Genomic DNA, 15052 nt, shown 5'->3' on the forward strand with positions numbered 1-15052 from the left:
TAGTATCACCCCTGGCCTGCTACTCTTGCATGCTGTAAGAAAGTAGGCTGAGCAAATTATTGAAGCAAGCCAGTAAGTTGCACTCCTTTGTAACACATGCATGGAGCCCTGAATGAGGAGCCAGCTTCCAGGAGAGTAGAGCTCAAAAGAAATCCACAGAGTGGCTTACTATACTATTTTTATCCAAGGGTGTAAGGGGAAAAACACTCACACATTCTCTTGATGGCTTCCTACTTCTGTATTTCTTATTCTCTAGTCTCTCGTATCTATTCTCTAAATATATTTTCCTTTTCAGCTTATATACTTGAACAAAATCTTTTAGGCAATATAGAAATTATAATGTGGTTATATTCTGCTTTCAAGTAAATTATTACAATGAACACAGATAAAAACATGTTTTCATGCCTCTTACATAATTAAAACAAAGTCATCCCAAGAACCCACATACATTTACATCTAAGTAACTTGATATAGGTTGACAGGGTGTGAGCAAGCAAGGGATTTTTCTCAGGCAGTTATTTTGCTGTCAGACTGCATATTTGGTTGCAAAGAAAGAATCAATCACTTTATTACTTATTTTGAAAGATAATCTTGTAAGGAATCTTAAAAGAATCACAAACCTAAACTTTTATATTTGAAAATAATCAGTTATCTCTACTTTAAAACTTTAGGGTACAAACCCACCCATCGATAGTAATTTTTTTTCTTGTGTTATCAGAAGATTGGAGGCAGAAATGTGTACAAGGAATTAATCATCATCTTTGATTAACCATCAGCCCTATCAGGAAAAGCATGTCAGCTAGTAATAATTGGGCCTCTGTGTTTTTTGATTCCCTAACCAAATGAATCTATTCCTTAGCTGTGTGTCCTTGTGAACTTCAGATTGTTTTCTAGTGTTTTCCATTTCAAAGCTATTATCAAAACATCATAATCTAAAGTGAAGTCATTTTAAGACTGTTTCAGCTACGATGAACACTGAAACTTGCTAACCATATTTCTACTTAATATTAAAGAATTTAAGCTAACTGGGGTACTGGGACTCAATTGTTTTTCTTCATCATTAACCTAAGCCACAGTCTATATGACTCCTCAATAGAAACTTTTGTGTTCTAGTTGAGTCACATTTCCTTTTTTTTAAAAAAAATTTTATCCTCTGCAGCCTCTGCTTTATCAGAGGCAGAGGTAACATTTTATCCAACCATTGCCTTTGTTAATTTTTCAACTAAAATAACCTCTATCATAATTCCTTGCTATATTTATTAAACACCTTCAATCATCAAAATCCTATTTAAACTAACACTATTATTGTATAATATCACAGCTTCAGTTAAACAGTATATCTTAGGAGGATATCATCTTCATAATAATCCACAGGTAACATTTCCCAGAAGACTGGGATATTTCCAAGAGATGATCATACTGCTTTAATGGCAGTGGGGTCTCCCCATGCCAACTCACACCATGTCAGATACTAGAGGAAGAAGGCAGCAGCAAAAAGGTGAAGGCACAGAAGAAGCAAAAGACATTCTGGGGTCTGGGGCCTGTAGTCTCCTGGTCTTCCCTATACAAGATTCACCCATCAGGATTTTGTTTCCTGGTGGGTCAATCTCCTGAAGTCAAATGCCATCTGCCGCTCCTCTGTCATGGCCACTGGCATGCATCAGATTGTTCCACTAAGCTCCTGCCCAGTTTAATTCTTCCTCTGACTTCCTTTGATGATGCACTATGATATGTACATTTAAGTAAAATAAACTATCCTCAAGTTGCTTTTGCTCATGGTGTTTCATCACAGCAATAGAAACCACCGAGAGAGAGAGAGAGAGAGAGAGAGAGAGAGAGAGAGAGAGAGAGAGAGAGAGAGAACAGGATCATTTCATTGCCTCCCAAAGTTCTTTTCTGCACCTTGCCTGCCACCTGGCCGTAGCCAAGTAGACATGTGATCTTTTGTACTGTCAATTAGTATGGCCACATCCAGAGAGTCATATACTTTATACAGATTGGTGATTGGCTCCTTTTTCTCTGCATCTTTTACCATTGTTATTACCATTATTATTATTTTAGCTAACTCCAGCTTTTCCCATTGATCAGTGGTTCAATCTTCTTGTTACAAAGCACTCTTTTTGTCACACAAATATACCATGGTATTTCCCCCCACATTTTAACATGTGTGTTTCTAAATTTTGACAATTTTGAGCTATTGACCATTATGAAAGCTATCATGCCAATTCATGTACAAGTCATTGTGTAAACATACATTTTATTTACTTTTAGGATATAACTTTTGTAAACAGTTGGTGGCTTATGGGTCCTTTCTTCCTTTTGCAAATGTTCAACATACACACATGATTTCTTGACTGCACCCATGAGCATGTCTCATGACTAATGTACATTCTATTCCTAATGTATGTAACATGTTCTGTCTGTATCCCACAAGCCACTTGTTTTCATTTATTTTCCATTCTTTTAAATTCCTATAGTAAATTTTAATATTCAATTTCTCCCCATCTTAATCCAAGATTCAAAGAAAGTGATTTACTTTGCTAAAGACCAATTCCACCTATTATGAGTGGCTTTCATTTTCGTTTCCTTTTTCTTTGTGAGAATCACATTAGCCCAGACTAGCCTCATATTCCCTATGTATTGAACTGTGATCCTCCTACTCACACCTTCCAAATACTGGGACCACCATTGTACCTCACTGTGCCTTGATGGACTCACTATTGAGGATCTTCATTTTGAGTGCACTCTTTAGCCAGCTTCCTCTGACTATTAGGGGAGGAAAATGACTACAGTGCTTCTCTGACAATTTGAGGTTTTTCTGACTCCAGCTAACACCTCAGCCTGAGCAGGAATCTCATTCTGTCAGTTTACAAGGATAATCTTATTAATTAATCAATTTATTTATTAATCACTTTTTTTACGTTTGGTTTTGCTACATAGCCCAAGTTGAACTGGTACTCATGGTCCTTCTGTTTTAGCCTATGTACTAATTTGCTCTGTCTTATGATTTTTTAAAAAATACATTATTTTTATTTTGCAGCATTTATTTTTTTCTTTTTTAAAGAGGGGGTAGTTGTGGCTTCTAATATACCATCCTGCAGAAATCAGAGTTGTATTGCATACAGAAAATTCAGTAGATGATCATATTTCAGTGCAGACCCATTAGCTACAAGGTGGGAGAGAAAGAAAGGGAAAACAGCCCAAAACATTAGCTATAGGCTCTCATTTATCTATGACTATATTCCAAATCTTCTCTCTCTTCTTAAAACTCCATCATATGAGACCTTGTTCTGTGTGCTACACACATTTGTTTCTACCTGGCATGGTTTTTGTTTGTTTGTTTTTGTTTTTTTTTGTTTTTCCAGACAGAGTTTCTCTGTGGCTTTGGAGGCTGGGCTGGAACTCACTCTGTAGACCAGATTGGCCTCAAACTCACAGAGATCTGACTGCCTCTGCCTCCCAAGTGCTGGGATTAAAGGTGTGTACCACCACCACCTGGTTTCTACCTGGCATGTTTATTGATGATATATAAGTGGCAAAGCAGACTAGCATAAAATAATTGCTTGGAAATATTGAAAATCAATTTTACATGCTGACCAAAAATTGCAACTCTGGAATAAGATAGGGATTTCCATATGACCAAGAGATAATTGCTTGTTTAATAAGTTTATAAAAAAGAAAACATTTTAGTGATGAACTTATGACTAATAGTTCCATATTCTATATACTCTGTCCAATAGAGTTTTCAAAATCATGACATTTCAGTGAATGTTCAAAACTAAATAATTGCCCATTGTTTTTGTTCTTTAGTGACTTGAACATAACGAATTTCAATCCAAACACTAGAAGATGTGTATTTTTATCTAAAACAAGACTAGATGATGTTGAATGTGATCAACCCTACCACTGTATCTGCGAGAGGAGACAATAATTTCCCTGATTCACTCTCCAGCAAGCGGTAAATATAAAATGAAATGTGCTGGTGCTCATGTGTTTACTGAAATAATCTGTGACTCCTTATAACAAGTATTTTGATCACAGGACTTAGTCCTCTGTGCAAACAGAGAGATGACCTGAAAGATGTTGGGAATGTTCTCCAGAATCTGACTTGACAGCACAGAGTCCATCTTCCTTCCTGGATGAGAAAAGATACAGCTACTCTGGTGCATGGACATCCTTTGCCCCCAGCCCCTGAAAAATCTGCTCTTCTTGTTTTTTTAAACACCCATAGAAATGAATAAAGAACCAAAATAAACAGCCTGAGTATTTCCTTATCAATAGGACAAATTGCCTTAATTGAAAATACTGTTAAGAACTATAATATAGTTGTGGGCTTCCATTTCTTATTAGTTGATTGTTATCTTGTATTGTGTGTTTTATTTCATTTAAGATTTTTTCATTGTTATAAACATTTCTTTTGGAATTAAAATATAATTTCAAAGAATAGTTCAAGCAACTGCTGAATTTTTTTTATCCAAGACATCAGTTGTCCTATTCACCCCTCTTTAATCCATCTATGATAAGTTGAGGCCTTATAGAAATGGTGGTAATAATTGATGTGGGCTAGATGTAGTGGCTTACACCTTTGATCTTAGCAATGAAGTGAGTTCCAGGACAGCTAAAGCTACCCAGAAAAACCCTGTCTTGAAAAATAATTACTTTTCTAATGTTTGATAAAACACCATGATCAAGACAAATTACCCAAGGAAGGGTTCATTTTAAGCTATGGTTCCTGAAGCATAGGGTTCATGATGGCTGAGCAGAGGCATGGTGAAAGAAAATAACTAAGAGCACATCTCAGTTTGCACACAGGAAGCAGAAGGAGCTAACTAATGTAGTGGAATCTTGTGAAACCTCATAGCCGGTCCCCAGTAACATGCTTCCTCCAGGAAGACCACACCTTCTAATCTTCTCCAAACCACCACCAACTTGGGACCGAGTATGCAAAGGCCTGAAAACAGGTACATCTGATTTAAACCATCATGTGTGGTACCACCTGTTAACTGTGTTTCTTGGAGTCTTATTAAAGAGACAAATATATCGAAAAGCATAGAAAAGAGATGATTTCCATGTGGCTGTCGGTCACTGAGAACAGAAAGAAGCAGTTCCATGAACTCCAAGTCCATCTTTGCTGGTCCTGGCATGAGGCTTAGGTTCAAATAGAGCTTAAGAGAAATGCATAAATACGCAAAACTGTTCATAGTATGGTTCAAATTATCACTGCTATTTTTGCTTCAGTGTCTTTGTAAGAAGTGGAACCATTCACCTTAGCTGTAATCCTCATGAATAAAGTATAGGCATAAACTGAGTTAGACCATCACTTAGAGCTGGTGAATTCTAGTCACCTATAGCTGCTGGGTCCCTGTGAATTTAGTGACTTAGATGATAGCTGTAAGAATTCACTGTATGGAGAGATTAAAACAGACAAACAAAAAGCTAAGGATTCTGTGTAGGTCCAAAGTATGGTTCCAATCTCTTGATTCAGGTCCAAGAAGCTCAGCATTCCTTCATTCTGACATGAAACTGTCAGACCTCAAGGAATCCTTTATTGAGACATCTAAGATAAGATTTTTTCCAACTCTCTCTTTGCATTTCCTCTTATGCAGTTACTTTGTTTCCCTTTCTTTAAAGTGATACTTACTACAGGAAACCAAACAGATGATAGGGATACTGCAAAAATAACACAGAATAAAGTTTCTCTTTTTCACGTTCTGGAAGGGCCTCAAAATGTTAATGATGTTTGGTTGAATCTTATATGACATCATCCTAAGGTGGCAGCAACTGTTAGCTGCCACCCAAAGGACATTTTCTTTTGCCATCCACATCAGTTACTCATTCCTCCAAATGCCTGGTTACATTCATGGCTTCGGATACTACCTCTCCTACGATAGAGTTGGCTGCAGACTTTCTGGATGTCTTGCATTTTCTCAATTTATATTTTAGCTAATTTGACCTGAACTATGGAAGGCATGCTATAGCCACACATTGCCAGCTGGAGATTTAGAAAGCCAGTGGTCTAGAAAATGCTTTCAAGTAACTGGGTGATATAGACTTTTCATCATATGTGTGCAAATACATGCCAAAGGACTACGGAGTTATAGTTGTGATAAATGTCAGTGAGCTTCTGATGACATAGGAGAATTTCACAGTGCATGCAGTTTCTAGAAGTAGGAATGCCCTCATAGACAAGGTAAAGCATATGGATCCATCAGAATCATTCTGGACTTATTCTCCTGTAGCTATAAAATTTGGTCTTACAACCTGGCAGTGCAGTACATAGAGAAGATACTGTGGTGCAAGAGAAGATGGACACACAGACGCTGGCAATCACAAAGGAAACTTTTGTGGTTCAGGGTTGAAGAATTAACAGGAACCATATGTCTCGCAGGCCGTCAAAGCTAGACCTCTGACCTCTTCCTGAGATCTCTGCTTTAGGTACATTGACCTGTTACTTTGAATATTTTTTCTGCCCACAGAAACAGGAGAATTTCTTTGAAGAGATAACATCTTAAAACTTTGTTCCTTTGAACATAAAACATTCTTATTCTGTCACCAACAAACAACATTGCTTAGGCCTGCAGACTTGCCAAAGCTTTTTTTTACTTAAGAAGGCCCCTCGGAGGAATTCTTTAGATGGTGAAGAAAATCTATGGCAAAATGGTTTTTACTAACCACTTTATGTGACACATTATGTGGATGTATGTGCCATGGCATTTACTAGGAACTCTGTGTGACATACAGTGTGAATATGTGTGCTGAACTGGTTTGCCTGCACTTCTATAGAGGAAGTTCCCTTCCTTTTTTTCTATCTCATTGCTTTTCTCTCCTCTCTAGAAATAATAGAGGAGGGTGTTTTCCAGGAGGCAAAATCTCATGACAATTGGTAGAAACTAATGTATCCCCAAATTCTAAAAATTGATGCTATTCCTATTGTGTTAAACATCATGCTAGCAGAATCATTAGCTTCGAACAGGACCTCACAGGTTCAACAACCCAAGAAATATATGAACTTCTCTTTACAGCTTCTTGCCAAGTATTATAAGCCATGTTTCCTCCTGCATTTGATACACACAAATGCTACTTAGAACCTTTAAGTGATGAAGAAGTGATACTCAAAATATCCGTAGTGGTTTTCAAGGCTGAGTCCAACATCTCCAAATAAAAGGACATCTCCTTGATCTGCCAACTGCTAAGATACAGAAAATACAGGAAGGCCTATAGATTCCAACAGAGTCACATCAATCCTTTGTTATGAAGACAATAATATTGACTGCTCTATTCAGTCACATTTGGACCCAAATTGCCATTCCCAACTCTCGCTATATTTTCTTTGACTGTACCCAATGATCCCAGTAGCTTTTCTTGTTGCATCTTCACCAGCCAATGCATGTTTCCTATGTCAACAGTCAACTGTCCTGCCAAAAACACTGAGAGGAAACGCTTTGACTTTTACAGCCCTGAGAAGCTTCAGAACATTTTGTATATGAAAAGTCTTATTTGTACTAACATAGATTCAGAGGTTGTTTAAAATATCAAAGCCAATGGAAAAAAAAGTGTGCTTTCAATGATAGAAATTTAGAAATTTGATTTAGGGTAAACTTGAGTCAAGTAATAATTGATTAAATGTTAAAATTCTGCACAGTACCCATTCACTACTAAATAACTGGTAGAAGTTAGACTTAAATCCAAATATGTGTGTGCATATTCTACACACATGCATGATATGTGTTTATGAAGATTTTCTTTTTGTTGTTTTGTGTTTTTTGTTTTTGAGACAAGATTTTGCTAGGTAGCTCAGTTTGGCCTCAAACTTTTGATCCTCCTGCCACTATTTTCTGAGTGGTAAAATTCAGTCATGGGTCACCATAGCCAGCATGAAGACTCACATGAGAATCTCACAGTGGCAACAATGCCAAGGGGTACTGTAATGGTGATTGGTGGTGGGTGTTTCAAGGCTGCAAGTCATAACTAAATACTGTTATGTTTTATGAAGAGAGGATAATTACACAGATAATCAAAAGCCTTTGGTCAAGCCTTGTAGTGATACATTTACTTACAGCTACCCTCAGTAAATTGTAAAGTCAATGAGCAGAAATCACGGGCTGTGGAAGTTGCCTCAGGATTCCAGGTATAATGGATGAATTTATACATACCATATGATGTAGTTTGTAATGTGGCCTTTGGGCCTTTTTTAACCCCCCACAAGAAGTATGTCTTTTGAACCTGCGAGACCTGTACTGTTTGTCCACTTTGGTGTTCAAGTTGCTCAAGAGCTCACCAGATATTGTTATTTTTGCACAATGGCCACCAGAGGGCATCGCCAATGAACCACATAAACTCAAGGTCCAGAAATTTGGAAAACAGTCTCCCTGGTGAGAATTAATAAATTTACTCTTAGATGCTGCAATTGGGAATGTTGGTAGGCCATTACTGCACATAAACTTAGCAAAATATATTAGTACTTCAAAAATACAATGTAAACGATGAAAGATTTATATGATCTGAAGAGAAACCAAAGCCGACTCAAACTCATGGGAGTTCAAGGACTCTGGACCAACAACTGAAGAGCCTGCATGAGACCGAGCTATGCCCTCTGCATGGGGGTGACAGTTGTATAGCCTGGACTGTTTGTGGGTCCCTGGCAGTGGGACCAGGATCTATCTCTGGTGCCTGAGCTGGCTTTTTGGAACCCATTCCTAACGGTGGGATGCCTTGCTCAGCCTCAATAAAGAAGGGTGGGAGGGCAGGGAGCTTGGTCAGGCCTCAACCTAATGTGCCAGGCTTTGTTAACTCCCCATGGGAGGCCTTACCTTTTCTAAGGAGTGGAGGAGGAGTCTGGGGGCAGTTAGCTTGGGGGATTTGAAGGAAACAGGAGGAGGGGAGGAAGGGGGTGTCTTATGATTACCTCGTGTACCCAGAAATGAACCGTAGTCCATGATGGTAAGATTTCTTTATTCAAGAAAGCACCAGGGCAAAACGCAGGCCAGAGCGAGGTCACAGGAATCCAGCTAGTGGGGCCAGAGAGAAGGGGCTAGGGTCTCCACCTGCGGCCCTTAAGAACCTTCCGTTATGTCACCCCGGCTTTCCTTCACCCTGCCCTTATGGGCGAGTCCCGGGTCCACCTGGCACCTGTCCTGGGACTATTGGGCGGGGCTAGGGTGTCTCCCTACAGGGGCGGGGGGGGGCTGTGGTTAGTGTGTAAAACATAAAAAATAAAAATTATAAAAGTAAAAAGTAAGTTTTAAAATCCATTTCAGAATCTAATATACATTACAAAATGTCCATACTTCTACCACTTAGTATCTGTTACATTGCCAAATACCAGCTAAAGCCTGTGCACCACAGTAGAATAACAATTACGAGTATTTGATAGACCCTATTGCAGTGTTTATGCCCAGAATCCTGCTACTTGGGAAGCTGAGGCAGGAGAATCACCATGAGTTTGAGACCAGCATGGGCTAGAGAGTGCTATCCTATCTCAGAAAACCCCAAACCAAGCCGGGTGTGCTATCACACATCTGTAATTGCAGCACTTGGGAGATAGAGACAGGCAGACATTTCAGTGTGAAGCCAGGCAGACATTTCAGTGTGAAGCCAGTCTGTTCTACATAGCAAGCACCAGTTCCAGGTCAGCTAGGTCTACACAGAGAAATCTTGTGTTGAAAAGCAAAAACCAAACAAGCAAAAGCCAAAACCAAGAAAACAATAATAAGAATAGTAACAACAAAAGCAAAATTAAAAACCAAAAGCTCAAGCAAATAAACAAAAAAGAATATCTGTTTTAATCATACAATTGATAAAGATGAAAATTTAAAATAAGTAATCAACGCCTTGACAGAAGTTTCTGATATAATATAATTAGAAAACACAAGACTCTTGCTTTGTTCTTTAGAAGAAAGGAGAAAAAGTGACATAATTTTGTACTAGGATTCCATAAGTTTTTCTATCAATTTTCTTCATTGCTCCTCTTTTCTTTTAATTTTTTATTGTTTCAATGTTCACTGTTACTCTTCATTCCTTATCTACAAGAACCCTGATGCTTTTGATGACGGGTAGCTTTGCCAGCTAAAGCAACAGCCAAAGCTCTGTCACCAAACAGATTTCAGGAACAGGTATTTTAAGGTTTATCTATATAAAGATGGTAATGTAAGGTTTATGAATTAAGGTTATGAAGGTCTGATGATAAAAAGGCTTAAGGAATGACGACAAATAAAGTGAGTTGAGATATTAAAAAGAATAAAGTATGTTCCAGATTTCTCTCTTTCATTAGGCTACTGTTCATGGTCAATAAAGTTCTAATAAGTTACTAATCCAACTCCAACAGAGTACTAAAAAACATATGCCACGATATGATCATAACTGTGAGGTCAAGATATTGGCTTTTTGAGACAGGGTTTCTCTGTATTGTTTTGGAGGTTGTCCTGGAACTCACTCTGTAGACCAGGCTGGCCTTGAACTCATAGAGATTCACCTGCCTCTGCCGCCCAGGTGCTCCAATTAAAGGCTTAAGCCACCAACACCTTGCCAGCACTATATTTTTAGTAATTTGAAATTTTATTGCAATACCATATTCTCCTGTGAATGTTACAGTGAACATTTGTGGGAATCTACACCCAATGAATGCAAGTTTGAATTATCCCAAAGATTTAATGTAAGATTTGAATAAATATTACTCATTTATTATATACTACTTCTAAAAATTTTAAACATTTGCTACTGTATGGATGAAAGGAAGAAAAGAGATGGCACTGTGAAGGTCACCTTCTGTTAAAGTTCTCTGCCCTAAGTGTGGAGTGTACAGTGTAAGTTCCTGAGTCTGTGGTTTCCTACGTGGTTTAGCATAAATGCCTTATGTCACTCTTGATACTTTTTTTCTCTGTTGGGCTAACCTCTCAGGATATGCCTGGTTTATTTTTAATGTCTTATTTTTATAGAATCAATACATACAATGTTTTATTATGGCCTTTCAATTCTTGTGATGGTGTTGAGTTAGTAAAGACAAGCCATGGGCTGTCTAGAACTCACCAATTATTTAACTCTATGGCATATTTTTCCTATGAGTTTGAGTAAACTTTGAGGAAAAAATTGTTCAACTGTTACTAGGATCTCACTCCCAGCTTTGCTTATCTCTCTAGTCTTTGTGATCTCTGTTGACTGGATTCAGATGAGACAGGGTGTAGGGTAGAAACTGACAGCATTTAATACAAAACTTCAGGAGGGGCTTCAAAGGGTGTAAAGAGCAATGAACAAAGGAGTCATTGTACAGAACACTCTCACCATTCACTCAATCATGGGCAACCCACCAAGGAACACTCTCATAAAGAAAAGCATGTGGAGGTCAGAGGACAACTTTCAGGAGTCTGTTTTCTTCCGTACCATGGAGTCCAAGTATGAGCATCAAGACTTTAGGCCAGTGGTTCTCAACCTTCCTAGTGCTGTGAACCTTTAAGACAATTCCTCTTGCTGGAGTGACTCCCAAACATAAATTATTTTGTTATTTCGTAACTGTGATTTGCTACTGTTATGAATCTTAATGTAAATATGTTATATACAGGATATCTGTAATAAGCAACCCCCAAGAGATTGCAACCTAAAAGTTGAGAACCATTGCTTCAGGCTGAGCCATCCTGCTCTCCCTGAAGAAAGAACTTTCCATAGAAGACTTCCATTTAGTTCCATCTTGACAATGCGAAAAGAACAGAGTGCATAATTCTAAGATTCCTTGCAGAAATATACCCAATGGGCAGTGTATAGACCCAGTCCAGGAGAATGTGTCAATTACAGAAAAGGGTTGTCAAGCTCTCAAATGAGCTGTTATCTGATAAATTGTGACTCACAGAAGGATATAGATTAAAAATGAAACTACAGAATGAGTAGTATTGCTATTAGATAGATACCAAAACCCACTCAGGATATGTGGGTATTTTGTTTATAGGAAACTTATCACTCATGAAAAGTATTGACCACTACCTGTGAGATAGTTAGTACTACAACATTAAAGACTATGTTGTGGTGTAGAGGAGTTTGGTAGTGAGCTAAAATTGTCTCCCATATTTTCAAAAATTCCCTTCTTCTTAAAAAACTAATATTGTGCATTATTTGTTTCAAATACTAAGACATCATTAATTCTCCATATAGTCACTGTAAATATTGTTGAGATCATTTGCATACTTTAAAAAAATCAAATTTTCAATTTGAATGTATATTACAGGTTTACTGCATCTATAAATCTATAACAGGCACATCTAAGATATCCAGTGGCTATGGGTGACCAGAAGCCACCATATTGGACAGACACTTCTGAGTGATGGTCTAACTTAGTTTATGCCTTCCCTTTATCTGTGCAGATTGCAGTTGTGACAAATGGTTCTATAGACATCTCATGGAGGCCTATACTTTTTTTTCTTCTGTATCTCAGCCTGTATACATTTTTATAACTCCACCCTTAAAACCAGAGTAACATGCAATCATATATGATCTTTTGAGATAGGGTCTTTCTATGTAGCTCTGGCTGTCCTGAAACTCACTGTGGATTCCAGGTTGACTTCAAATTCACAGATATCCATCTGCCTTTGCCTCCCTAGTTCTGGGATTAAAGGGATGTGCTACAACACCCAGCCCCAAATCATATTTTTTGTTATGATTAGTTTTGCAAAATATATGAGTTCAATTTCCTTACTTATTAAAGTAATCATGTGTTCTTTTTCTGAATTGCTTGCAGGCCTATAATAGTCTCCTTCAGAACTACTAAATCTTATCTTACTGTAGGAAAGAGAAATGCCTACTGTAAAAGTAATTGATGTTAGGGTGAATAGAACTGAACACTTATATCCCTGGCCAGGTTACTCCTCAGAGGAAGACTACAGTAATAGACACCATCCCTTGACAAGCTCCAACCCTAATCTTTAGGTAGAACTTAGAGTGTGACAAAGCAAAGTTATTCATGAAGTAAACGAATGTAGGGATGGGAAAAGTTCTCTTTAAAAAGATTCATTTTTATTTAATGTGTATGAATATTTGGTCTGCATGTGTACATGTGCACCACATGCATGCCTACTATCCCCAGAGGCCAGAAAAGGGTGCCAGAGCCCTGGAACTGGAGTCACAGATGGCTGTAAGCCACCATGTGGGTGCTGTAACTGAACTGAGTCCTCTGAAGGAGGGCAGATGCATTGAGCTAACTCTTTCGCCCTTCCTTGGTGTCTTTCACTCTGTTATGTAACTGTTTTCTTCATTGTCAAGTCCTATCTGAGTCCTATCTTTGGCCCTGGGTAGAGACATGACTTTCTGAACTACTAGGACTATTACCAGGTTACTGTCTAGCAGGAGCTTTCTGGTAAAGAACAAAGGCATCAGTTTCTCTCCCTTCCAGAGCCAAATCAATGGGCCTGCTAATCACATGGGCGGGAAAATGTTCTTCAGGAAAGCTAAGAGGCTTTAGAACAGCATACAGCCTGTCAGAGGATGAAGAGTGGTGTGGACTTACTAGGTTAATTAAAAGGAAGGGAGGAAGGAAGGAAGAAAGAAGGAAAGAAAGAGAGAGAGAAAGAAAGGAAGAAAACAAGAGAGAGAAAGAAAGAAGGGGAGAAAGGAAGGAAGGAAGAAAAGAAGAGAAAGAAAGAAAGGGAGAAAGAAAGGAAGGAAGAAAAGAAGAGAAAAAAGAAAGAAAAAGAAAGACAGACAAAACAGGACAGGAAGACAGGGAGTTGAGCAAGATATTCAGGTAGGGGCCAGGAGGAACTGGAGGGAGAAGTGAGGAGTGAATATGACCATAATACATTGCATACATTTCCCCCAAGAATAAAAAAATGTATATTTAAAAACTCTAAAAGTAACTATAAAGTAATTTAGTCCAAATTTATCTTCTTTTTAGAACCAAAATAAGCCCCAAACTATCTAAATTATACTAAAATTATATAACCATGACTCCAGATTCATTTCCATATGTATATACATGTGGAAATGAAGCAGATATATACAGAGAGATAATGATATAGAAGGGAGTACTTATGCCCAACTAAGGGCTAGATAGAGTCATATGTATAGAGTTTTTAAAGACTAAAATTATGAGTAAATTTTATTTTTTCTGGTAATATATTTTCCTCATTTTAAAAACAAATGAAAAATTTTAGTTAACAGTGTTTTATCTTTAGTTAGTTTGTTTGTTTTTTCCAGAGGGTTTCTGTATTTTTTCTTTTAATCTAATAAATTTCTCCTGATGAACTTCAGAATTTTAAGCTTCTGAATATCAGAAAGCACTGTGTAACAACTGTTTTAGTTACTTTTGTTGTTGTTGTGACAAATGCTTGAGAAAAGCAGCTTAACCAAGGAGGATTGATTCTAGCTCACAGTTTGAGAAGCTGAGAAGGCCTGACAACTAGAGAGTAAAGTCACATGGCACACAGTCAGGAAGCATAAAGAGAAGAAAACTGGAGCTCAGCTCTCTTTGTCCTTTCTATTCAGTGCAGAACCCCAATGAATGGAATAGGGCTGCCCACATTCTTGCCAGGACTTCTCTTCTTTGCTGAACCTCTGAGAAGCAATCTCAGGGGTATACCCAGAGACTCCTCTATGGTCATTACCATGGCGGCACATATGGAAACAAATTATTTTTATCAGGAGAGTGTGATGACCACTACACTAAGTAAACACACATTTTTTTGAAGGATTGCTTAAATCCAAGTCTGAAAATACCAGTGATCTCATAACTTCCTGTGGGATGGCCTGTGATTAGCTCTAAATAATACAAAGGCAGCATGAATTCCTTAGAATTCACACCTCAAATGTTGAATTTTGACTCTTTCCTTGACCAAAACCACACAAAAGTATTACTCGAGATTCACCTCAGTCCCTGAGTGAGGTGGTCTAAACTTAGGAAAGTCTACCCCTGAGCACTTTCCCAAAGAATGAAACCTGTGATGGAGAGGTTGTGGAGTCAGGGAAACACTCCTCTATTGTTTGTGTGAGTGAAAACTTGTACAGCTACTTTGTACATCAGTGTGGTGGTTTCAAAAAAAATTAAAAATCAATCTACCTCAAGACCCAGCAATAC

General features: G+C 38.0%; 1 protein-coding gene across 1 annotated transcript in view; it reads left to right on the top strand.

Moving 5' to 3' along the window:
* LOC100750597 (killer cell lectin-like receptor 2) overlaps positions 1–3931 on the top strand; it is a 46971-nt gene extending 43040 nt beyond the window's left edge. The window contains exon 6 of the mRNA XM_035448729.1: positions 3811–3931. Within this exon, the coding sequence (XP_035304620.1) occupies positions 3811–3931 (121 nt within the window). The remainder of the gene's footprint in view (positions 1–3810) is intronic.
* Positions 3932–15052: the final 11121 nt, after the last annotated feature.

Source organism: Cricetulus griseus, chromosome 8 (genome assembly GCF_003668045.3).
Source record: "Cricetulus griseus strain 17A/GY chromosome 8, alternate assembly CriGri-PICRH-1.0, whole genome shotgun sequence".
NCBI lineage: Eukaryota > Metazoa > Chordata > Mammalia > Rodentia > Cricetidae > Cricetulus > Cricetulus griseus.